Source organism: Oncorhynchus tshawytscha, linkage group LG01, assembly GCF_018296145.1.
Source record: "Oncorhynchus tshawytscha isolate Ot180627B linkage group LG01, Otsh_v2.0, whole genome shotgun sequence".
Taxonomy (NCBI): Eukaryota; Metazoa; Chordata; class Actinopteri; order Salmoniformes; family Salmonidae; genus Oncorhynchus; species Oncorhynchus tshawytscha.
The window spans coordinates 56,423,959-56,450,722 of NC_056429.1; the positions used below are offsets into that span (position 1 = coordinate 56,423,959).

The 26,764-nt window shown below is 46.5% G+C and overlaps 1 protein-coding gene across 1 annotated transcript in view; it reads right to left on the bottom strand.

Annotated features, from left to right (window-relative positions):
• Nucleotides 1–26,508, bottom strand: part of LOC112250772 (melanopsin-A-like) — an 89,429-nt gene extending 62,921 nt beyond the window's left edge. Inside the window, exons 1-2 of the mRNA XM_024421231.2 lie at nt 26,000–26,508; nt 327–472 (exon numbers count right to left, since the gene is read on the bottom strand). Of these exons, the coding sequence (XP_024276999.1) occupies nt 327–472; nt 26,000–26,188 (335 nt within the window). The 5' untranslated portion in view covers nt 26,189–26,508. The remainder of the gene's footprint in view (nt 1–326; nt 473–25,999) is intronic.
• Nucleotides 26,509–26,764: the final 256 nt, after the last annotated feature.

The following is a 26,764-nucleotide window of genomic DNA, read 5'->3' on the forward strand; positions in this document are numbered from 1 at the left end:
GACAACTACGAATGTGAAAACACTTGCAATTGCAGCTTGTGTGACAGGTTCTATAATTTTACACAATGCGGATCAACTGAGACACACTGTTAAACAACTGAGACGACAGAGCCACATATGACAGATGGAGGGATAGTGAGACAGTGAGACGGCAAAACCTCAGCATCAACTCCACATTCTCTTGCTGCAAGAAACTGCCACAGAATTTCTAATTGATCAAATTATAGGTGTGTGTGTGTGTGAGAGAGAGAGAGAGAGAGAGAGAGAGAGAGAGAGAGAGAGAGAGATGTATAGTTATGGTACAATGGGAAGCTCCTGTCCCTTACCTGCTGAAGGCATAGATAACCAGGAAGTTGCCCACCATGCCGGTGATGCCGATAGCCAGAATGACTACCCCTATAGTGTAATGGACATGGTCAGGTACATCCACAGTTGGGAAGGGGTGGCGAGAGGCTTCCTGCACCATCGCCATCTACAGGTAAAACAAAATAACGGTATTTAAACAGGAGAATGGTGGCATAACAAAACTGTGAGAAATGAACCATATCCACTTATTAATCATGTAGGAAGAGGAATGCATAGTATAACCCAAAAATGCTGGTAGGTTGTAAGTAAATCTATTTCTTAACAATGTTTTCAAATTACTGTACTGTACTGAAATATACACTACCGGTCAAAGGTTTAAGAACACCTACTCATTCATGGGTTTTCTTTATTTGTACTATTTTCAACATTGTAGAATAATAGTGAAGACATCAAAACTATGAAATAACACATATGGAATCTTGTAATAAACCAAAAAGTGTTAAACAGATTCTTCAAATAGCCACCCTTTGCCTTGATGACAGTTTTGCACACTCTTGGCATTCTCTCAACCAGCTTCACCTGGAATGCTTTTCCAACAGTCTTGAAGGAGTTCCCACATACGCTGAGCACTTGTCTGCTTTTCCTTCACTCTGCGGTCAGACTCATCCCAAACCATCTCAATTGGGTTGAGGTCGGGGAATTGTGGAGGCCACGTCATCTGATGAAGCACTCCATCACTCTCCTTCTTGGTAAAAAAGCTCTTACACGGCCTGGAGGTGTGTTGGGTCATTGTCCTGTTGAAAAACAAATGATAGTCCCACTAAGCCCAAACCAGATGGGATGGCGTATTGCTGCAGAATGCTGTGGTAGCCATGCTGGTTAAGTGTGCCTTGAATTCTAAATAAATCACTGACAGTGTCACCAGCAAAGCATCCCCACCCCATCACACCTGCTCCTCCATGCTTTTCGGTGGGAAAAACAAATGCAGAGATCCTCCATTCACCCACACAGCAAAGAAATCTCCAATTTGGACTCCAGACCAAAGGACAAATTTCCACCGGTCCAATGTCCATTGCTCTTGTTTCTTGGCCCAAGCAAGTCTCTTCTTATTGGTGTCCTTTAGTAGTGGTTTCTTGCAGCAATTCGACCATGAAGGCCTGATTCACTCAGCCTCCTCTGAACAATTGATGTTGAGATGTGTCTGTTACTTGAACTCTGAAGCATTTATTGGGCTGCAATTTCTGAGACTGGTAACTCTAATGAACTTATCCTCTGCAGCAGAAGTAACTCTGGGTCTTCCATTCCTGTGGTGGTCCTTATGAGAGCCTGTTTCATCATAGCGCTTGATGGTTTTGGCGACTGCACTTGAAACTTTCAAAGTTCTTGAAATGTTCCATATTGACTGACCTTCAAGTCTTAAAGTAATGATAGACTGTTGTTTCTTTGCTTATTTGAGATGTTGCCATAATATGGACTTGGTCTTTTACCAAATAGGGCTATCTTCTGTATACCACCCCTACCTTGTCACAATACAAATATCAGGAATCAAGGTAAGACCCAGATGCAGACTGTAGAAGTAACAATGTTTATTGTAGCAACAGAGGCAGGCAAAGACAGGTCAAGGCAGGCAGGGGTTGATAAACCACGGTAAGGCAAAGGTACCGGACGGCAGGCAGGCTCAGGCCAGACGGGCTAGTACAGGGTCCGGACAGGCAAAGGTCAAAAACCAGGAGGACGTGACAAGAGAGGCTGGGAACAGCTAGGCGCTGACAGGAAAACCTCTGGTAAGCTTGACCAAACAAGACGAACTAGCAAAAAACAGACAGAGAACACAGGTACAAATACACAGAGGATAATTGGGAAGATGGGCGACACCTGGAGGGGGGTGGAGACAAGCACAAGGACAGGTGAAACAGATCAGGGCGTGACAACAAATGATTGGCTCAAACGCATTAAGAAGGAAAGACATTCCATAAATGTACTTTTATAAAGGCACACCTGCTAATTGAAATGCATTCCAGGTGACTACCTCAGGAAGCTGGATGAGAGAATACCAAGAGTTTTGCAAAGCTGTCATCAAAGCAAAGGGTGGCTTTTTGAAGAATCTCAAATATAAGATATATTTTGATTTGTTTAAAACTTTTTTTTGGTTACTACATGATTCCATATGTGTTGTTTCATAGTTTTGATGTCTTAACTATTAATCTACAATGTAGAAAATAATAAAAATAAAGAAAAACCCTTGAATGAGTAGGTGTGACCAAACTTTTGGCTGGTGCTGTTTGTTGGCAAAAACCTCCAGAGAACTTATTTAGCATGTTTTGGCGTTCGAGTTAGGCGAACATTCCCTTAATATCAAACAGAACTTACCCAGAATGTAGTTACCATGTTCTCTGAATATCCAATATTAATGTTCTAGACACATTTCATGGGACGTTGCAACAACATTCATGTCCAGTTTTCTGAAGGGTTAGGGGAATATTCCATCAACATTCACAACAAACATACACAGAACATGGTTGCCATGTTCTCAGAATATAAGATATGAATGTTCTAGACACGTTTCATGGGAACATTACAAGAGCATTCATGTGTCAAGTTTTCTGAGGGTAAGGGACAGGTCGCAATCTACTGGGGGAGGGGTGGTTCAAAATAGGGGAGGGTTGACAAACCTTTTTATTGGGCACAGTGGAGGGTAGTGCATTTTATTCCTTGGTTTACTATATAATTTCTTCCATCCTTGCCAAATTTACTCATCTGCTTGCGTGCTCCTCCCCTATATCAAGGTGTTTTGGTACTTTCCGTGTGCTAACTTTTACTATACCACAGGTCAGTATAGTCTACCAGTCTAACGGTCCATCCTGCCCTCTGTCCACCATTCATAGTGACAATAGTGCAAGGTGGATCGTTTGTGCAGATCTGCAATAGGCTAATTAGCAATCATACCACACATAAAAGCATTACATGTTTTGTTGTTGCAATTTCCAATATGAATCCACAAGTACAAATAGGAATAGCTGATAGGTAGCGGAGAGGCCATGTGCGCATTAAATAACAGTAAAGACATGACACATGTCCCTATTGATCTTGTTTAAGGACAATACAATTATCCTACCTGGACTAGCCTACAACACCACAATGCAATGAATATATATGTATATGGGGTGGCAGGTAGCCTAGTGGTTAGAGCATTGCACTAGTACCCGGAAGGTTGCAAGCTCAAATCCCTGAGCTGACTAGGTAAAAATCTATCATTCTACCCCTGAACAAGGCAGTTAACCCACTGTTCCTAGGCTGTCATTGAAAATAAGAGTTTGTTCTTAACTGACTTGCCAAGTTAAGTAAAGATTATAAAAAATATCTCTCTGGGGCTAAGCTTCTCTTCCTTTATTTACGCTATATACTCTATACTATTGTTTTATATTAACATCATACATTGGACACCTAAGCCTATAGGCCTATGCATGCAATGCTCTGATCCGTGTAGTGCTCAAATCTCTGACAGCTGAATCTTGAGGTGGACAATTGTTGCTTTATGAAAGTTGCCTAAAACCACCCCCCCAAAAAATAGGCTATAAACGTTGACATAAGCTACACATGGAAACCCAAAGAACAGAGTTAACATTTTTAATATTCACAGTCACTTTGTCCTAAAGGAAACTCTGAAATGCACACATGGTTTCTATGCAGATTTTAGAATATTCACATGAAAATCTGTCACCAATTGGAAGGAAACCTAGCTATAGACACGCACAAGACTCTGGCAAGTGCGCTAGTCCAGTGTCACATTGATTATGCCGGTACATCATGGTTCCCACCACCAGTCCCAAACATCTAAAGAATAAGCTACAGACCAGCCAAGCAAGCTTGTAAGATTTGTACTCCCCCCTCATACTCATCTTGAGGTTGAGCATGTTTTTGTCTGTGTCTCTGTATCTATGTAATTGTATAGGGAAACTGAGCAAAAAAAGAAACGTCCTATCACTGTCAACTGTGTTTAATTTCAGAAAACGTGTAAATATTTGTTTGAACATAAGATTCAACAACCGATTGTCACGCCCTGGTCAAAGTATTTTGTGTTTATCTTTATGTATTTGGTCAGGCCAGGGTGTGGCATGGGGTTTTTGTAATTGTGGTGTGTTTGTCTTGGGGTTTTGGTGGTGGTATTGGGATTGTAGCTTAGTGGGTTATCTAGCAAAGTCTATGGCTGTCTGGAATGGTTCTCAATCAGAGGCAGGTGCTTATCGTTGTCTCTGATTGGGAACCATATTTAGGCAGTCATATTCTTTGAGTTTGTCGTGGGTGATTGTCCTTAGTGTCCTATGTGTACTCTCAGTTAGTTTGCACTAGATAGGCTGTTTCGGTTTTGATTACGTTTATTGTTTTGTGTAGTGTTCATGTTTCTTTATTTGATTAAACATGAATCTCAATCGACACGCTGCAGTTTGGTCCGACTCTCCTTCATCACCACTAGAAAACCGTAACAGAATCACCCACCACCAACGGACCAAGCAGCGTGTTAACAGGCAGCAGCAGCAGGAGCGGCAGCAGCTGCAGTGGGAGAGGCTGCACCACCTGGAGAGATGGACATGGGAGGAAGAACTGGACGGTAAAGGACCCTGGGCTCAGCCTGGAGAATATCGCCGCCCCAAGGAAGAACTGGAGGCGGCGAAAGCTGAGAGGCGCAGATATGAGGAGGCAGCACGGCGTAGCGGATGGAAGCCTGAGAATCAGCCCCAAAAATTTCTTGGGGGGGCTCAGGGAGAGTGTGGCAGAGTCAGGAGTCAGACCTGAGCCAACTCTCCCTGTTTATCGTGAGGAGCCAAGGAGGAGACCAGAACCAGAGCCGGTGTTGGAGGTGAGCGAAACAGAGACTGTGAAGGAGTTAATGGGGAAATTGGAGGAGAGAGAAATGAGGGAGTTGCTGTGTTGGTGCTTTTTGCATGGAATTCGCCCGACGGAACGTGTTGGGGATTTGATGGCACCTGGGTTAGCGCTCCATACTCGCCTGAGGTGCGTGTTAGTCGGCTGGTGAAGTTGGTGCCAGCCTCACGCACCAGGCCTCCTGTGCACATCCCTAGCCTTGCACGTCCTGTGCCAACACTGCTCTCAAGATCTCCAGTACGCCTTCACGGTCTAGCCCATCCTGTGCCACCTCCACACTCCAGTCCTCCGGTAGCAGCTCCCCGCACCAGGCTTCCTGTGCGTGTCCTCGATCCAGTACCACCAGTTCCAGCACCACGCACCAGGCCTTCAGTGTGCCTCGCCTGTTCAGCGCAGCCAGCGCTTTTCTCCTCTCCTGCGCTGCTGGAGTCTCCCGCCTGTTTAGCGCAGCCAGAGCCTTTCTCCTCTACAGCGCTGCCGGAGTCTCCCGCCTGTTCAGCGCAGCCAGAGCTGCCAGTCCGCATGGATGGAGCAGCCAGAGCTGTCAGTCTACATGGAGCAGCCAGAGCTGTCAGTCTGCATGGAGCAGCCAGAGCTGTCAGTCTGGAGCAGCATGGAGGAGCAGCCAGAGCTGTCAGTCTGCATGGAGCAGCCAGAGCTGTCAGTCTGCATGGAGCAGCCAGAGCTGTCTGCATGGAGCAGCCAGAGATCTCTGCATGGAGCAGCCAGAGCTGTCAGTCTGCATGGAGCAGCCAGAGCTGTCAGTCTGCATGGAGCAGCCAGAGCTGTCAGTCTGCATGGAGCAGCCAGTCTGCATGGAGCAGCCAGAGCTGTCAGTCTGCATGGAGCAGCCAGAGCTGCCAGTCTGCAAGGAGCTGCCAGTCTGTAAGGAGCAGCCAGTCTGCACGGAGCCGCCAGAGCTGTCAGTCTGTAAGAAGCCGCCAGAGCTGTCAGCCTACATGGAGCAGCCAGAGCTGTCAGTCTGCATGAAGCAGCCAGAGATGTCAGTCTGCATAGAGCAGCCAGTCTGCATAGAGCAGCCAGTCTGCAAGGAGCTGTCAGTCTGCAAGGAGCTGTCAGTCTGCAAGGAGCTGTCAGTCTGCAAGGAGCTGTCAGTCTGCACGGAGCTGTCAGTCTGCAAAGAGCTGTCAGTCTGCAAGGAGCTGCCAGGCTGCAAGGAGCAGCCAGTCAGCACGGAGCCGCCAGAGCTGTCAGTCTGTAAGAAGCCGCCAGAGCTGTCAGCCTATATGGAGCAGCTAGTGCCGCCAGTTTGCCCAGCGCCGCCAGTGCCCCCAGTCTGCCCAGCGTCACCAGTCTGCCCAGCGCCGCTGCCCAGCATCTGCCCAGCGTCGCCAGTCTGCCCAGCGTCGCCAGTCTGCCCAGCGTCGCCAGTCTGCCCAGCCAGTCTGCCCAGCCCAGGCTGCCCAGCCCGCCAGGCTGCCCAGCGCCGCCAGGCTGCCCAGCGCCGCCAGACTCTTCCAGATCTGCTGTCAACCAGACTCTTCCAGATCTGCCAGTCAACCAGACTCTTCCAGATCTGCCAGTCAACCAGACTCTTCCAGATCTGCCAGTCAACCAGACTCTTCCAGATCTGCCAGTCAACCAGACTCTTCCAGATCTGCCAGTCAACCAGACTCTTCCAGATCTGCCAGTCAACCAGACTCTTCCAGATCTGCCAGTCAGCCAGGATCTGCCAGAACTGCCAGTCAACCAGGATCTGCCAGTCGGCCAGGATCCGCCAGTCGGCCAGGATCCGCCAGAACTGCCAGTCGGCCAGGATCTGCCAGAACTGCCAGTCTGCCAGGACCCGCCAGTCTGCCAGGATCCGACAGAACTGCCAGTCAGCCAGGATCTGCCAGTCGGCCAGGATCTGCCAGTCGGCCAGGATCTGCCAGTCGGCCAGGATCCGCCAGTCTGCCAGGATCAGTTAGATCCGCCATTCAGCCAGGATCCGCCAGTCTGCCAGGATCCGCCAGTCAGCCAGGATCCGCCAGTCAGCCAGGATCCGCCAGTCAGCCAGGATCCGCCAGAAGTGCCAGTCTGCCAGGATCCGCCAGTCTGCCAGGATCCGCCAGTCTGCCAGGATCCACCAGTCAGCCAGGATCCGCCAGAACTGCCAGTCGGCCAGGATCCGCCAGTCTGCCAGGATCCGCCAGTCTGCCAGGATCAGTTAGATCCGCCATTCAGCCAGGATCCGCCAGTCTGCCAGGATCCACCAGTCAGCCAGGATCCGCCAGAACTGCCAGTCGGCCAGGATCTGCCAGTCAGCCAGGATCCGCCAGTCTGCCAGGATCAGTTAGATCCGCCATTCAGCCAGGATCCGCCAGTCAGCCAGGATCCACCAGTCAGCCAGGATCCGCCAGTCTGCCAGGATCCACCAGTCAGCCAGGATCCGCCAGTCTGCCAGGATCCACCAGTCAGCCAGGATCCGCCAGAAGTGCCAGTCAGCCAGGATCTGCCGGAACCAGCCAGCCAGGATCTGGTAGATCCATCAACCTGCCTGAGCTTCCTCTCACTCCTGAGCTTCCTCTCACTCCTGAGCTTCCTCTCACTCCTGAGCTTCCCCTCGGTCCCGAGCTTCCCCTCGGTCCCGAGCTTCCCCTCTGTCCCGAGCTTCCCCTCGGTCCCGAGCTACCTCAGTCCAGTGGGGCCCGTTGTTAGGTTTCCTAGGCCAAGGTTAGCGGCGAGGGTCGCCACTCAAGGGACACTAAGGAGGTGGACTAAGACAATTATGGAGTGGGGTCCACGTCCAGCACCAGAGCCGCCACCGCGGACTGATGCCCACCCAGACCCTCCCCTACAGGTTTAGGTTGTGCGTTCGGGAGTCCGCACCTTAGGGGGTTCTGTCACGCCCTGGTCAAAGTATTTTGTGTTTATCTTTATGTATTTGGTCAGGCCAGGGTGTGGCATGGGGTTTTTGTGTTGTGTGTGTTTGTCTTGGGGTTTTGGTGGTGGTATTGGGATTGTAGCTTAGTGGGTTATCTAGCAAAGTCTATGGCTGTCTGGAATGGTTCTCAATCAGAGGCAGGTGCTTATCGTTGTCTCTGATTGGGAACCATATTTAGGCAGTCATATTCTTTGAGTTTGTCGTGGGTGATTGTCCTTAGTGTCCTATGTGTACTCTCGGTTAGTTTGCACTTAGATAGGCTGTTTCGGTTTTGATTACGTTTATTGTTTTGTGTAGTGTTTGTGTTTCTTTATTTGATTAAACATGAATCTCAATCGACACGCTGCAGTTTGGTCCGACTCTCCTTCATCACCACTAGAAAACCGTAACACGATACATAAACTGAACAAGTTCCACAGACATGTGACTAACAAAAATTGAATAATGTGTCCCTGAACAAAGGGGGGGGGGGTCAAAATAAAAAGTAACAGTCAGTATCTGGTGTGGCCACCAGCTGCATTAAGTACTGCAGTCCATCTCCTCCTCATGGATTGCACAGATTTGCCAGTTCTTGCTGTGAGATGTTACCCCACTCTTCCACCAAGGCACCTGTAAGTTTCCAGACATTTCTGGGGGGAATGGCCCTAGCCCTCACCCTCCGATCCAACAGGTCCCAGAAGTGCTCAATGGGATTGAGATCCGGGCTCTTCGCTGGCCATGGCAGAACACTGACATTACTGTCTTGCAGGAAATCACACACAGAACGAGCAGAATGGCTGTTGGCATTGTCATGTTGGAGGGTCATGTCAGGATGAGCCTGCAGGAAGGGTACCACATGAGGGAGGAGGATGTCTTCCCTGTAACACAGCGTTGAAATTGCCTGCAATGACAACAAGCTCAGTCTGATGATGCTGTGACACACCGCCCCAGACCATGACGGATCCTCCACCTCCAAATCAATCCCGCTCCAGCCCTCGGTGTAATGCTCATTCCTTCGACAATAAACGCGAATCCGACCATCACCCCTGGTGAGATAAAACTGCGACTCGTCAGTGAAGAGCACTTTTTACCAGTCCTGTCTGGTCCAGCGACGGTGGGTTTGTGCCCATAGGCGACGTTGTTGCCGGTGATGTCTGGTGAGGACCTGCCTTACAACAGGCCAACAACAGGCCAACCGATCCTGTGCAGGTGTTGTTACACATGGTCTGCCACTGCGAGGCGATCAGCTGTCCGTCATGTCTCACTGTAGCGCTGTCTTAGGCGTCTCACAGTACGGACATTGCAATTTATTGCCCTGGCCATGACTGCAGTCCTCATGCCTCCTTGCAGCATACCCTAATGGACCTCAGGTTGGGACACACTAGACACCACTGGAGCCACTGCCCCTCCTGACCACAATGGGGACAGAGCCCCAACTGTCTCCGAAGGTGTCACTCGGCCACAGGGAGGTGTGTGGCCCCTACCTTCATGGGTTCAGGCTCTGACTCAGAACGGTCAACGAAGGAGAAAGAAAGGCGATGGGGCTACCGACACCCCCGAAGCAGGTTATCCAGATGGATGGCCATCGTGATGAGGGCATCCAAGGATAGGTTGTCGTCTCGGCACGCCAACTCCGTCTGGACCTCTTCGCACAATTCTGATTTGGGTGAGAAGCCCCGGCTCATTTAATCCGCTGGACGCTGCCACTGTCCGAAAGGTGAGCGCGTACTCCATCACGGTCGGGCCATCCTGCCGTAGTTGGAGTAGGCGCTCACATCCCTCTCTGCCCTCTGGTGAATGGTCGAAGAGGCCCTGAATAGAGCCATGAACCACTCATAGGAACCCAGCTCCTCTCCTCTCTCCCAGACGGCCGTGGCCCACAAAGATTTATAAATGTGACCGGGATTGCACAATAAAGTCAGGGACTTATTTCCATTTTGGTCCCTATTTTTTACATAAATAAACTCAGCAAAAAAAGAAACGGCCCTTTTTCAGGACCCTGTCGTTCAAAGATAATTCGTAAAAATCTAAATAACTTCACAGATCTTCATTGTAAAGGGTTTAAACACTGTTTCCCATGCTTGTTCAATGAACCATAAACAATTCATGAACATGCACTTGTGGAACGGTAGGCAATTAAGGTCACAGTTATGAAAGCTTAGGACACTAAAGGGGCCTTTGACTCTGAAAAGCACCAAAAGAAAGATGCCCAGGGTCCCTGCTCATCTGTGGGACTTCTTGTCTCAGGCTTCTTGTCCACGACGAAGAAACTAGTCGACGCAGGAAAAGTGAACGTGCGGATGAAACCTTGTTGGAGTGCCTCTTGGATGTAATCCTCCATGGCCTGGGTCTCAACTACCGACAGAGGGTAGATGCGTCTGCATGGAGGCGCAGACCCTGCCAGCAGGTCACTGGCACAGTCCCAGCGGCGATGAGGGGGAAGACAGGTGGTGCGGATCTTGGAGAATACCTCCCGCAGGTCCTGGTATACCTCCGGGATGTTAGGCTGAAGGGCAAGCACAGGACTCTCAACCGACGTGGAACCACAGGGGATGGGGAAGCAGGTCCTCCGGCATTTGGGTGACCAGTCTGTGATTCTCATCCTCGACCATGAACTGGTGGAATTATGGAGTTGAAGCCAAGAGAGGCCGAGGATGATCTTGTGATGAATGGGCTCCACAGTGAGGGTGAGTGGTTGGGTGATGTGTGTGATGGTTCCGGATACTAGTAGCCGATTATCAAGGGCTTGAACCGGGAAAGGAGAGGAGAGTGGGTATGAGATGATGATAAGAGAGGAGGCAAGGGTCTGGTCAATAAAGTTCCCCGCGGCACATGAATCCACTAACGCTGTAGACATAGTACATGAGCGACAGTCAACTAGTGTGATGGACACCAAAAAGAGTTTAGCAGAAAGTGATGGAAGATGGAATACTCACTCCTGCCCTATGAGGTGGAAGATCACATGACCGTCCCTCTGCTCTTGTGGAGCCCCTATTAGGAAGTTCCGGACACTGCTGGAACCGGTGCCCCCCTTGACCACAATACAGACAGAACCCCATCTGTCTCCGTCTGCATCATTCCGCCGCGGGGAGTCGGGAGACCCCTACCTCCATGGGTTCAGGCTCTGATCCAGAGTGTTCCCTGAGGGAGGGAGAGAAGTGATAAGTATCGACGCTCCCGTAGTAGGTTATCCAGACAGATGGCCATTGCAATGAGTGCGTCCAAAGAGAGGTTGTCATCTCGACAGGCCAATTCTGTCTGGAACCTCCTTGCGTAGACCTCTTCGGAATAGCGTGCAAAGCGCCAGCTCGTTCCATCCGCTGGATGCTGCTACTGTCCGGAAGGTGAGCGCGTCTGGCAGCCGTCTGGTCCCCCTGCAGTAATTGGAGTAAGCGCTCACCCCCCTCTCTGCCCTTTGGGGGATGATCGAAGATGCATTTGAACAGAGCCATGAACCCCTCATATGAAGCTAGCTCCTCCTCTCCCAGACGGCCATGGCCCATTCCAAAGCATACCCAGTCAGCAGAGAAATAACCTTGGTAACCTTGGATCTCTCATGTTGGGGGCTCCTCTCTGGTGCGTAAAGTAGAGGGAGCACTGAAATAGGAAGCCACGGCATATAGATGGGGTGCCGCCATATTTATCCGGGAGGGACAAACGGGCATCGCTGACCTGAGCGGGTTGCTGAATGGGCTGTTGTGCTGGCTTGCTGGCTCGACTGGTTGTAGTGTATCCTCCGCTAGTTGACGGCAACGCCTCCCGGATATGTTCAAGACATTGCGAAGAACCTCTCCCTAGCTGGTCCTGGTGTTGATGTAGAAGGTATCCCTGCTCATTGACCATCTGGGAGATATTTTGTTCTCCTGCTGCTTCCATGGTTTGAGTCAGTATTCTGTAACGAAGAGGCTGTGAGTTGAGAAGCAGGTGAAACGTTTAACAACAAACATGGAAGGAGACAACATAACAGTAGCATCTTTGCATGAACACAGGATCAATACTTACTAGGGAGGAACCTAAGGGAGTGCCAGATATAGGGGAGGTAATACGTGTGGTAATGGAGTCCTGGTGTGCCTCATGATGACGTACAGGTGCGTGTAATAATGGATCCCAGGACCGGTGGTTAGTATACAGGCGACGTCGAACGCCAGAGGGGAGGAGCGGGAGAAGGCATAACACTACATTAATGTGGATGCTATCATGATTACAGATAATCCTGAATGAATCGTGAATCATGATGAGTGACAAAGTTAGACGCACAAGTATCAATATCCGTAATCATGGTAGCATCCACATTAATGTAGAAGTGTTTAGAAACAGTATATTCTTATTTACAATACAGGTGATTCCAAAATGACACAATATATTATTTACCGTTAATTTCTATTGGGCACAAAATTTGTAGAGTCACAAGCTTGATGTAATCATTGCGTGCTAGGAATATGGGACTATGTACAAAAAGGGCTGTAATTTCTAAACGGTTCACTTGTTATGGATGAAAATACCCTCGAATTAAAGCTGACAATGTGCACTTCATCCTCATAGTCATTTTATAATTTCAAATCCAAAGTGCTGAAGTACAGAGCCAAAACAAAAAAATGCCATGTCCCAATACTTTTGGGGCTCGTTGTATGTAATTGGAAAACACTGTATGTTAAAAGCAGTGTTTCTGTGTGTCCCTAATCTTGTTAGAGACAAAGAGCTGTGAATGGATCAGTGGTTCACCAATCGGGGCCTTGATGGGCTCGGCAACAGTAACAAGGGGTGGTGTGTAAACACATTTTTGGGGGGAGAACGTTTCTTTAAGACCATCAGGCGACGTCCTAAAAACGTCTTTAGGGATGACCCTGGAACAAGCTTTGAACTAGACAAAAACCACCAGGGGACCATGACAGAACGTCCTATGTTTTAAATGTCATTGGACACATGAATGTTCTTGCATGGTTCCCATTAAAAAGTTTCTAGGACATTAATATCTTATATTCAGAGAACATGGCAACCACATTCTGGGCAAGTTCTATATGACATCAAGGGAATGGTCTCCTGAAAACAGTCCTTGCACATCACTGGAACATTCCTATAAAGATCTTAGGTAATGAACAAATGAGACTCTTAAGGAAACGTCTCTAAAGTTGTGGGAGTGTTTGTTGTTAGCTGGGTAGTGCATCCTGGTTTCGCTCTTGCCATTTTAATCAGTGGCTAATTTAGACTTGGGCAGTCAGTGACATTAATTCATCAACTAGGCTCCAGGGGAAAACAAAAACTAGCAGGACTGTGATTGTAGACCACTGGAGAGTTATACCCCCCGATTTAGACCATGACACTGTTTTCAACCTTTTCCTTTTCTCTACAAGGCTGAAAAAAGATAAAAGATAATAATAATTATTATTAAGTGATTATCCAGCCTTAAAGCACTAAGCAGACTAACTCTGCATATAATCATCTGGATTCGTTTTCCTTAACTGTGAATAATTACTGTCACATTCACTGGCCATCTGAGAAATGAACTTCTCTGAGCTTCAATACGAATGAAGAGCCGTTTGGATTCAAAAACTTGAATGACAGTTTCCTTATTCACTCTCACAAATTAAAATCAATACGCAAACATCACAGTTTTTTAATCCTTCTCCATCCGGAGGGTCTCCGGAATGGTTTTAAGAGAGCATTTGGTTGAGTTAGTAGCACAGGGTACGCAGGGTCAACTTCCTGCTCGACTGCTCTGAAGCCGCCGCGAGAGGACACACATCAACAGGGATAAATGTCCCCACCAACACAGGCGTGATGGAATAAATAAGACCAGGCGAAATCTCCCTGTCATTTCAAGTCTCAGTCACTTCAGACTGAGTGGAATGCACGCATATGTATGGTGGTCTCACACTACCCCACTCTCACAGAGTCTAACAGGGAGAAGGAGGAGATGGAAGAAGAGGAAGAGGACAATCGTTATGACGAGGAGGAGTAGGACAATTATGAGGACAACAATGATGATAATGGCCCACACACAAATACACCCGAACAAATAGTCCAAGGCCACTATCTCTGTAGACAAAGACCTTGAATTCCTTTGATAAATTCAGATGAACCACACCTGTCTGCGATGCATCCCCCAGGTGGCAGTGTTTGACAACCACTAGGAGAAGTGTTTGAACTGGGTTTAGATAAAAAGCCCCCAAACTTTGCCTGTCCACAGATCAAACAGGAAGAAGAGTCAGAGGTGCTACATCAGACAGTCAGACAGGGTGGTATAATGGAAAAGATATGTCCTGGACAGAATACCAGCATATGTCAGGGGTTATAAGGGAGATATGTCTGGGATATTGTGGGCTTCTCCAGCGAACTTACACAACTTGCAAAGAAAACAATGGGTTCCACATTGAACTCTCGGAGCCAATGTTAAGCTGAAGATCTCAACTTTTATGGCAGTCAATAATCTTACTTACTCTGTCATCATCACACCACTATTTTGATCCACTGACACCTTGGATATGTCCACTGGAATGATTTTACCAGGAGTGATTACTAGGGGTATTACAACTTGTTTTCTATTTTGACTATGCACTGTAAAAAACTAATAGCTGTTTCAACTAAATATTATTAAGCAATTGGTTTCACAGACTTTTTTTAGTTTATTCAACTTTTTGGTCAAAATGTTACCTGAAGTTAGAATGTTTAGTTCTCCCAAACATAGCTCCAAGATGAGAAAACTTGTGCAAAAATGATCTCAACTTAAAATGATGTGTTTGCTCAAATTGTCTCATATGTTCATTCAACATTTTTATTTTATTTGGGCATCTTACCTATAACTAGTTGCACAGTGAGTGCTTTTAACATACAATGTTTTCAACTTACATATTTGACACACATGATGAATGTTCATTTATACAGTAATTAATCTTCAACATCCTCCCCTAGGGATTTGAACTCCAAACCTGTAAGTTCACAACACATAAATCTTCCTGCTGCTCCACCATGTCTGTGCTGAAATTGAGTTAATCTGTATTGCCACACCTTGGACTTCAAAGTAAACCTCAACTCTTAACAGTACACTCAAGAAAAACAATGTTATTTATCATAGTGATTAAGGAGTAACATTAAAATAGAGTAATATGCCCCACTAACATTAGATAATTAGGTATCATAAACAAAAAATGCTTAAATAAGTAATTCAAATCAATTATGAGAGAATATTCAGATTAACTGATAACTGACATAGACATGGTGGCGTAGCAGGAATATCAGAATGCCATGCATCAAGAGGTAGAGTTAAAATCACAGGTGAGGACATGTTGAATAATAATTACTGTATAAATGAATATAAACAATGGGTTGAAAACATTGTATGTGAAAAACACTGTGTGTGTGTAACCAGTTGCACACATGAAAACCAGGTGTGTGGGAGAACAAGACAAAACAAATGGAAAATTAAAAATGGATCGGCGATGGCTAGAAGACCGGTGACGTCGACTGCCGAACACCGCCCGAACAAGGAGAGGAACTGACATCAGCAGAAGTCGTGAGAGTACCCCCCCTTGATGCATGGTACCAGCAGCGCACCGTCACCGGCCCCGGGGACGAACCGGAGGGTGAGGAGCAGGGCGATCCGGAGACGGTGAAACTCCCGCAGCATTGAAGGGTCCAACACGTCCTCCACCGGAACACGGCATCTCTCCTCCGTACCATACCTCTCCCAGTCCAGGAGGTACTGAAGGCCTCTCGCCCGACGCCTCGAATCCAGTATGGAACGAACGGAGCACGCCGGGGCCCCCTCGATGTCCAGAGGGGGTGGAGGAACCTCCCGCACCTCAGACTCATGGAGCGGGCCAGCATCCACCGGCCTGAGGAGAGACACATGGAACGAGGGGTTAATACGGTAATCGGGGGGAAGCTGTAACCTGTAACTTACCTCGTTCAGTCTCCTCAGGACTTTAAATGGCCCCACAAACCGCGGACCCAGCTTTCGGCAGGGCAGGCGGATGGGCAGGTTTTGGGTCGAGGGCCAGACCCGGTCCCCCGGTGCAAACACCGGGGCCTCAGTACAGTGACGGTCTGCGCCGGCTTTCTGGCGCAGCACGGCGCGCTGAAGATGAACATGGGCGGTGTCCAATGTTTCCTCCACTCGCCGGAACCAGTTGTCCACCGCAGGAGCCTCGGTCTGACTCTGATGCCAAGGAGACCGAACCGGCTGATACAGTACGCACTGGAAGGGGGAGAGGTTAGTGGAGGAGTGGCGGAGCGAGTTCTGGGCCATCTCTGCCCAGGGCACGAACACTGCCCACTCCCCCGGCCGGTCCTGGCAATAAGACCTCGAAAACATACCCACATCCTGGTTTACTCTCTCCACCTGCCCATTAATCTCGGGGTGAAAACCCGAGGTAAGGCTGATCGAGACCCCCAGACGTTCCATGAACGCCCTCCAGACCCTCAAAGTGAACTGAGGAACCAGAACAGACACTATGTCCTCAGGCACCCCGTAGTGCCGGAAGACGTGAGTAAACAAGGACTCCGCAGTCTGTAGGGCCGTAAGGAGACTGGGCAGAGGGAGGAGACGGCAGGACTTAGAGAAACGATCCACAACAGCCAGGATTGTGGTGTTTCCCTGTGATGGTGGGAGATCGGTCAGAAAATCGATCGACAGGTGTGACCATGGCCACTGTGGAACGGGTAAGGGGTGTAGCTTACCTCTGGGCAGGTGCCTAGGAGCCTTACACTGGGCGCACACAGAGAAGGAGGAAACATAAACCCTCGAGTCCTTAGCCAAAGTGGGCCACCAGTACTTCCCGCTCAGACAGCGCACCATCCGACCGATGCCTGGATGACCAGAGGAGGACCCAATAGATCAGCCGGTCTTGGACAGCAGATGGAACATACAGACGCCCAGCAGGACACTGGAGGGGAGCGGGCTCTGCACACAACGTCTGCTCAATGTCCGCGTCCAGCTCCCACACTACCGGCGCCACCAGGCAGGAGGCCCGGAAGTATGGGGGTGGGATCCATGAGCCGCTCCTCTGTATCATACAGCCGGGACAGTGCGTCTGCCTTCACGTTCTGGGAACCTGGTCTGTAAGAAAGGGTGAAAACACAACGGGTGAAAAACATGACACACCTTGCCTGGCGAGGGTTCAGTCTCCTCGCTGCCCGGATGTACTCCAGATTGCGGTGGTCAGTCCAGATGAGAAAAGGGTGTTTAGCCCCCTCAAGCCAATGTCTCCATGCCTTCAAAGCCTTGACGACAGCCAACAGCTCCCGGTCCCCCACATCATAGTTTTGCTCCGCCGGGCTGAGCTTCCTCGAGAAGAAGGCACAGGGGAGGAGCTTTGGTGGCGTACCCGAGCGCTGAGAGAGAGCACGGCTCCTATCCCAGCCTCGGACGCGTCCACCTCCACTATGAATGCCAAAGAGGGATCCGGATGGGCCAGCATGGGAGCCGAGGTAAACAGAGCCCTCAGGTGATCAAAGGCCCTGTCCCCCTCAGGAATCGGGAGTCGGGCTTCGGTAGAAGTCGTGACAGAGAGGTTGGCAGCCAATAAGATACTTAATTCCAAAAAATACATTTCAACAATACCTATAATTTTTTAATTCGACTCTTGCTTTCAAAAGCAGCTCAAACTTAGAACATGTAAGAATGAACTATAGCCATTGAATTCTACCATGCAAATATACTGTTTATTATAGGGAAATAATGCACGCTTTATAATGCCCATCAAGCCAATTATAAACAAGTATTCAACAATGCCATGGTATAAATAGGAAACATATATTTTTTAAATGCACATCTGGACAGCACTTTATTTCTCCATTTCCTTTTATTTCACTTAGCCGAGACAGTTTCCATCATTCATATTATTATTGTCACGCCTTGACCTTAGTTATCTTTGTTTTCTTTATTATTTTGGTTAGATCAGAGTGTGACATGGGTGGGTTTGTTAGTTTTATATTGTCTAGGGGGTTTTGTATATCTAGGGGTTTGTATGTCTATGGTGGCCTGAATTGGTTCCCAATCAGAGGCAGCTGGTTATCTTTGTCTCTGATTGGGGACCATATTTAGGTAGCCATTTTATCTAGGTTATTTGTGGGTTCTTATTCTATGTTTAGTTACCTGTCTGCACTACTCATATTTGCTTCACGGTTCATTTTGTTCAGTATTCTTTCTTTATTAAAGAAGAATGTACGCTTACCACGCTGCGCCTTGGTCTCCTCCATACAACGAATGTGACAATTATATGCGACAGATGACTCATGATATTAACTGTCTCTGGCTACACATTTCAAAAAAAAGTTTTTCTTTGGAAGACAACCTGATTTTGTTTTGTTCAGCCAGGAGGTTCAGTCAATGTGCGTATTCTTCCGCATGATCTCAAAGTGCGCTGGATCACAGGAAGGGCTGAACAAAAAAACATAAAAGCTTTGCCCTTTCAATGAACAAATAAGCAGTGATACATCAAGCGTGAAAAAAATAAACTTTGAAGAAAATACCCAACATGGTTTTTGAAAAGGCACCTGTTTAGATCTTTGCTTTCTGAGCTGTAAAATTCTCTCTGCCCATATTTAGGTGCATGCAGGTCAGCTATGAGACCATTAGGTACTAATAAACAGTGCAATACTGATCATAATCTGATGCTAATGGTTTGAAAAGAGATCGGAGCACTGGTCATTATCCCCAACACCGGGCTGCCATTTCCGAACATAAAGGTACAGCACTCTAATGACAGTAAGAAATCTCAAAAGCTTTTTAAACATTCTGGCTAATGAACATGCTTCAGATTGCTTGCTTACTACATATAGCCCAGGAGGAGGACTTCTGTCATAGTGCCACTAAAGACCAACTGAGATCTGTCTGGCTGACTAAAGAGTTCCTTCCTGGCACCACTATTCTGGAGAGGTTCATTAAAATGTTTTGTTGAGTTTGATCATATCTGAATAGTTTTGCTTATTAAAAAGCATCCCTCTATAAGGGGATGAAAATACTCCTGTTGTAAAGTTGAGATCCTCAGGGACTCTTTTCTCTTTTCATTAGAGAAGCAGCAGCCGTGGTTTCTTCCCACACGAGATCAGACTACACTGCTGCCTCACACACAGAGTAACGGGAGTTTTTGTTGTGTGATTGTGTGTGCCTGCGCGCGCACGCGTGTGTGTGTGTGTGTTTTTGTGTGTGTGTGTGTGCGTGCGTGCGTGTGTATCTGTGTGTGTGTGTGTGCGTGTGTGTGTGTGCGTGCTAAAGGCAGTCAACCCTTGAGTCTTACAAAATACATCAGGGTATACAGTATTTAGGTCATTGTGTCTCTATAGTTGAATCTTTTCTAACAGCATCAATTACATCATGGAATCATTCTCGTTTCATCCTTTAATACACCTGTACAGTCTAATTGTCAGTTCTAATGTACAATACTGTCATCAAGGCAAAGGGTGGCTACTTTGAAGAATCTAAAATCTAAAATATATTTTGATTTGTTTAACACTTTTTTTCTACAATGTCATAGTCATAATAAAAATAAAAAACTTGAATGAGTAGATGTGTCCAAACTCTCTTTCTGTCTAGCTTGTGGAGGATATAGTTGTGCTCTTGTGCTCTCTGACTTAATAATTGTCCCTGAGGGAAATAATAAAGCAATATCGATTTTAACTGATTCAGTGCTGACTCTAATGCTACGTTCAAAAACCTGCTGATGCCAACCATATCTGATTACCTTTTGCATGAATTGACAGCTTGAACGCTACTGAAGCCCTGCCATCCTCATACACGAGGTCAATTCATTTAATTCGGCATGAATTAGGAGCAGAGACAGTTCAGGTCTCCCTCTTTAGAATAGTAATTACAAGTTGTCGCTATCAGAGCCAGCGGTCAGTGCCGTGGTGGGTGGTAATGAGTGGGGGAGGCATGTGAGAGTCAGTGGGAGACTGTTTTCAAGGCCACCTATTCCAGAAAGGTAACAGATTGTTTAATAACGGTCCAATCTTCCCCCAACTCCTCCTCCTCCACTCGTGAATTCCAAGTCTTACTACAGTAGCCAGCTCCAAATCACGAGGGAGGTATGGGAACAATTCTCTATCACACCTCTCTTCTTGTTTTTCTGAAGGCCTAATTATTATCAACGTAAATCAAGTGAGTGATTTGTAATGACCAAGGCAAGGCAGTAATTGTTTTCTCTTTAGTTGAGTTTTGCCTCTTGCGTGATAAAACAGCGGCCCTAACCCATCAGACAGTCTAACCCAGTTCGTATTACGCAGCTATTAAACAGTTATTACATCATCGCACAGCGTGGTTAGGATTTCTATCAGCTTCATATGAAAGGCACCTTCAAAAAGCAATTTCTAAACACTGAGATACATACAGAAGGATGACCGTTGCTGTAGAGTCACGATGCATTTATGTGTGGACACGTTTGCCTATCTGCCTCACTGTCCAACCAGCATCTGAGCCTCTATCCTCTCTCCTCTTTCAGTGCTGTACAAACACACTCTGATAGAGATAAGACATACAGGTATACAGTTTAATTCGGAAGTTCACATACACTTAGGTTGGTGTCATTAAAACTCATTTTTCAACCACTCCACAAATTTCTTGTTAACAAACTATATTTTTGGCAAGTTGGTTAGGACATCTACTTTGTGCATGACACAAGTAATTTTTCCAACAATTGTTTACAGACAGATTATTTCACTTAAAATTCACTGTATAACATTTCCAGTGGGTCAGAAGTTCACATACACTAAATTGACTGTGCCTTTAAACAGCTTAGAAAATTCCAGAAAATGATGTCATGCCTTTAGAAGCTTCTGATAGGCTAATTGACATCATTTGAGTCAATTGGAGGTTTACCTGTGGATGTATTTCAAGGCCTACCTTCAAACCCAGTGCCTCTTTGCTTGACATCATCAGAAAAAAAGATAGACCTCCACAAGTCTGGTTCATCCTTGGGAGCTATTTACAAACACCTGAAGGTACCACGTTCGACAAACAATAGTATGTACCACGTTCGACAAACAATAGTATGCAAGTATAAACACCATGGGACCACGCAGCCATCATACCACTCAGGAAGGAGACACGTTCAGTCTCCTAGAGATGAACGTACTTTGGTGCAAAAAGTGCAAATCAATCCCAGAACAACAGCAAAGGACCCCGTGAAGATGCTGGAGGAAACATGTACAAAAGTATCTATATCCACAGTAAAACGAGTCCTATATCGCTCTGCAAGGAAGAAGCCACTGCTCCAAACCCGCCATAAAAAAGACAGACTACGGTTTGCAACTGCACATGGGGACAAAGATCGTACTTTTTGGAGAAATGTCTGATGAAACAGGAAATGTCTGGTCTGATGAAACAGAAATAGAACAGTTTGGCCATAATGACCATCATTATGTTTGGAGGAAAAAGGGGGAGACTTGCAAGCTGAAGAACACCATCCCAACCGTGAAGTACGGGAGTGGTAGCATCATGTTGTGAGGTGCTTTGCTGCGGGAGGGACTGGTGCACTTCACAAAATAGATGGCATCATGAGGGAAGGAAAATTATGTGCATATATTGAAGCAACATCTCAAGACATCAGTCAGGAAATTAAAGGTTGGTTGCAAATGGCTCTTCCAAATGGACAATGACCCCAAGCATAATTCCAGTTGTGGCAAAATGGCTTAAGGACAACAAAGTCAAGGTATTGGAGTGGCCATCACAAAGCCCTGACCTCAATCCTATAGAACATTTGTGGGCAGAACTGAAAAAGCGTGTGCAAGCAAGGAGGCCTACAAACCGGCCTCAGTTACACCAGCTCTGTCAGGAGGAATGGGCCAAAATTCACCCAACTTATTGTGGGAAGCTTGTGGAAGGCTATCAGAAACATTTGACACAAGTTAAACAATTTAAAGGCAAAGCTACCAAATGCTAATTGAGTGTATGTATACTTCTGACCCACTAGGAATGTGATGAAAGAAATGAAAGCTTAAATAAATAATTCTCTCTACTATTATTCTGACATTTCACAGTCTGACAGGCTAATCATCTGTTATCGGAGGAGGACACTTTGTGGACACAGTCTGTTAGGCTAATTATCTGTTATCGGAGGAGGACACTTTGTGGACACAGTCTGACAGGTTAATCATCTGTTATCGGAGGAGGACACTTTGTGGACACAGTCTGACAGGCTAATCATCTGTTATCGGAGGAGGACACTTTGTGGACACAGTCTGACAGGCTAATCATCTGTTATCGGAGGAGGACACTTTGTGGACACAGTCTGACAGGCTAATCATCTGTTATCGGAGGAGGGACACTTTGTGGACACAGTCTGACAGGCTAATCATCTGTTATCGGAGGAGGACACTTTGTGGACACAGTCTGACAGGCTAATCATCTGTTATCGGAGGAGGACACTTTGTGGACACAGTCTGACAGGCTAATCATCTGTTATCGGAGGAGGACACTTTGTGGACACAGTCTGACAGGCTAATCATCTGTTATCGGAGGTGGATACTTTGTGGACACAGTCTGACAGGCTAATCATCTGTTATCTGGAGGAGGACACTTTGTGGACACAGTCTGACAGGCTAATCATCTGTTATCGGAGGAGGACACTTTGTGGACACAGTCTGACAGGCTAATCATCTGTTATCGGAGGAGGATCACTTTGTGGACACAGTCTGACAGGCTAATCATCTGTTATCGGAGGAGGACACTTTGTGGACACAGTCTGACAGGCTAATCATCTGTTATCGGAGGTGGATACTTTGTGGACACAGTCTGTTAGGCTAATTATCTGTTATCGGAGGAGGACACTTTGTGGACACAGTCTGACAGGTTAATCATCTGTTATCGGAGGAGGACACTTTGTGGACACAGTCTGACAGGCTAATCATCTGTTATCGGAGGAGGACACTTTGTGGACACAGTCTGACAGGCTAATCATCTGTTATCGGAGGTGGATACTTTGTGGACACAGTGTCCGTATGTAGATCTCCACAATCCCATTTCTCGATGGACCTCCATGCTTCTAATCAGGGAGATTTGAATTGGAAAGCCACCATTTGAAGTGGTTGTGCGTGGTGTAGAAATAAGAATCTCAGTGAGCCAGAGCCTGACTAGCTTTGCTTGCCAGGCTTATAGTATAACAGGCTACAACATGGCTGTGGATGAGATGAACATGACTTTTGTGAACTTTTTTCCCTTTGTTTCTGAATTGATCTTTCACCTCCGATACATATTTAATGATTGATGGTTCAACTTGGGGTTTTCTGAATTGATCTCCCCCCCACCCCCACCCTCTGTCATGCTGAAGGCCTCTGGCTGGATTACCTGGGCGATTGGTTTTTCTGTCATGTGCGTGTACAGCTCAGTGGAGGATAATCGATTGAGACAGTTTGCCTGCATGTAAACACAACGCCCCCGGCATCAGAGTTATTGATGTGCTGGAGACAGTCACGGTGCCTCCTCTGTGGGAACATCTGTTGATATGGGGATTTAATTAAGGCCGTTTTCTGGACCGCTCCTCGCGTTATCATGGTCTTTCAAATGTAAAGGCTTAAATACCACACAACAACCGGGCGGGGTTTTGGGTCATGCTTAAATTAATTACTAAATGGAACAGATAACTGAGTATTTAGAGTGTGAAGAAGGCACGTGAGGCTGATATTAAGAGCCAATACCGGTATAGCGTTACAAGGACAATGTCGGCCGATAATATCGGTAAACCAATATATCGGTTGGGTATAGTAATCACCTGTCAACTCTTCAGATAGATATGATATTGGGGATTAAGCGAGGAGTTTTGGGGAAAGGCCACAGGACTACATGTCAAGTGGCGCAGCGGTCTAAGGCACTTCTTGGCTGTGATCGGGAGTCCCATAGGGCGGCTCGCAATTGTCCTAGCATCGTCCAGGTTTGGCCGGGTTATAAATAAGAATTTGTTCTTAACTGACTTGCCTAGTTAAATAAATATAAAACATATCTGAAGGTCAGTGACCATCAGCCATTAGCAGGAGGCAGTGTGCCACCTGCTGCTCCAGCTGTGTCATTACAGCACTGTAACACAAGCTGACTAAAAGGATTGGGTCATTGCATTCCAGAGGTTGGCCTTACACTGGCTTAGTTTCATCTCTGGAAGGCCTGTTTTATGAATCAACAACCCTAGTCACTCTGGTGTAAGTGGATTCAGATTTTTTTTATGTATGTTTTTATGAATCACACACACAATAGACAGTGCCACTAACCGATTTTCCAACAGCCTCTGGCAATCTCATTATGTCTGGCTACAGATGCAGAAGTGCCACGAGAAATCAGACATGTCAAGTGCCTATGGGACATACGGATACGCATTTCTGTCTATTAATATACATTTCATGTTTTTTTGTACTGCATAAATTGTCAACCTTCTGCAGTGCCTCGTTTCCTTCAGGAATGAAGATGGATGGGTGCATTTTCCCAAGTGCACGTCTAATCACAAACTGACAGTCCTGCTATTGTTCCACAATATCAATGAAGTGCTCTTTCTATGCAAAACCCAACAACGTATTGCAATGATCGAGCCACTCGGCGTCTGTCTGTGTATGCCCGTGGAGACTTCTGTCTCGAAAGTTGATGGCGGTGGTTTGAGAGCGTGTGGAAAAAACCCCAAATTAACAGACCAACAAACAATATCTGGAAATGCAGGGGTGTGCATTTTTTGAATTTTGTGAAGGGATTTGATGCAATTCTGTATGTTGAGCTAAGATAGGGATAGGGGAGGGAAAGCAGGAGGGAGCAGCTAAAATGAGTCAGCTATCACTGAACGAAAACATTCACATCAAAATCCAGCATGAAAGTAGAATAAAAATATTCAGGATTTTTTAAATGATTATTTTGAATTAGACTCCGTTTGTTTCAAACCTTTCTATACTGACAGGATGGTTCTGATTGAAGTTGTGCGGTCTAATTGTGATACTCAGACACCCCTTATCTGAATGCAATCCCTCACAGCTGTGTCAACTCATGGACAGGGACAGACACAGGGAAATGCCATCAGAATGTACAGAAAGACATCCTGATATTTAATCAAAGGTGGCAGGTGATATTTACCCACCAAAAGGCCTCTGCACCTCATTTACCCGTTGATTTTTAAAAAAGCTCAGCATTAGTATTTACACTGTGAGTAACATTCTTTAAGAACAATTTAGTAAGACAGACGAGAATGCAAGCTAGACAGTTACATTAAATACCTCACAAATAACTATGAAACACACAAACACAGAGACAGACAGACAGACAGACAGACGAGAGAGAGAGAGAGACAGGCAGAAAGAGAGAGAGCAAAAGCTAGGAACAGGGACATGGGCCATCAATAAAGGTTTTCAAATAGGTGACAAATCGATAGCCTTGGGGAGGCACTATACAGTACAGACAAAGAGTGAGGCTGAAGTATGCGAGTCCATTCTGAATCATTGCTGTAAGTTATTATTGATCGACAGTCTAACCAAACCATGAATGTTTGATGCACATGATCCTATTTGACTATAAGTGTAATGAACATCTTGCTTACTTTTCATTCTCTAGTCAGATCTGCTCTGTAGAACATAACACTTTAGTACAGTGTGAATGGATAAGCATGTTTTTTTTATGTCAAATCTGCACCCAGAGAAGAATGGTATTCATGCGTTTCATAACAGCTGTCAAGATAGCTTTTTTGCTGAGAGTAGATTTCTAGGCCTAATGTGCCTATCATGCAAAAAATGTCCATCTGAATTGTTGATCTACTTAGATAAATATTTCTGAACAAGACAATGCAATAACATTCAGAAATTATAGCTGCATCAGTCATTTAAATAAATGATTTGACTTGAGGAACATGTACAATCATAGCAAATTCTTACAACCATACTCAAAACAAACCACTCTACTCAAACCTATGTCCTGCATGAATGATCAGGCTACTTCGACTATTTATTCCATTTCCCTGGGACAGAATACACAGGTGAAACACTTACAGAGGTGACAGAAGGCAGATCCACCAGCCGGTACTCATTGACCACGGTGTCATTCCAGGAGGAAAGCGTCTCCACGTTGCGCGTGCAGTTTGGGTCCTGGAACCGACATGAGATGCCCTTCCGAACCGAGCGCAGGGTGCCGTTCATAGCTCCTCCTGTGCCCTCCAGGACGGACCGGTCACTCGACATGGGTTGTAGGTGGGAAAATAGAAAATAGCCCGGAGTACTGAGACAATCCGACAGCTGTTCGGTCCGTGTTCCAGCAATAGGCAAATACACTCAGGAAATTAGAACTTCTCGTTGACTCCACAGTGGGAATCTGTTTTGGGAAGTTATCAATTCCGGATGTGAATTTTGACTAACAGTTTACGTTGGTTATGGTCTTGATATTGGTAGTCGTTGAGACACAGTGGTATAAAACAGTTTGACAATCGCAGAAGAGGATGGAGCGGCATACGCGGTTGCGCGCGAGTCACGCAACCCTAATAGCACATTTTTGTACATGGATATATTTACGTAAGTGAGAAAGCCGCACATGCTCTCTCTTTTATCCATGTGCTCGCTCTGAGTTGCCACTCTCCACCCCTGAACTGTAATGATGGCACGCGTTCTCATAATGTAGGGCAATAGAGCACTCTGCACTAACATTAGTCATTATGTTGAAAGCTGCTTTTAAAGCTAGTGATCGGTGTGCCAGACCAGTTGGGAGAGTTAATAGGCTACACATTGGAGAGTACATGTACAAAAGCTGAAGAACATATTCAC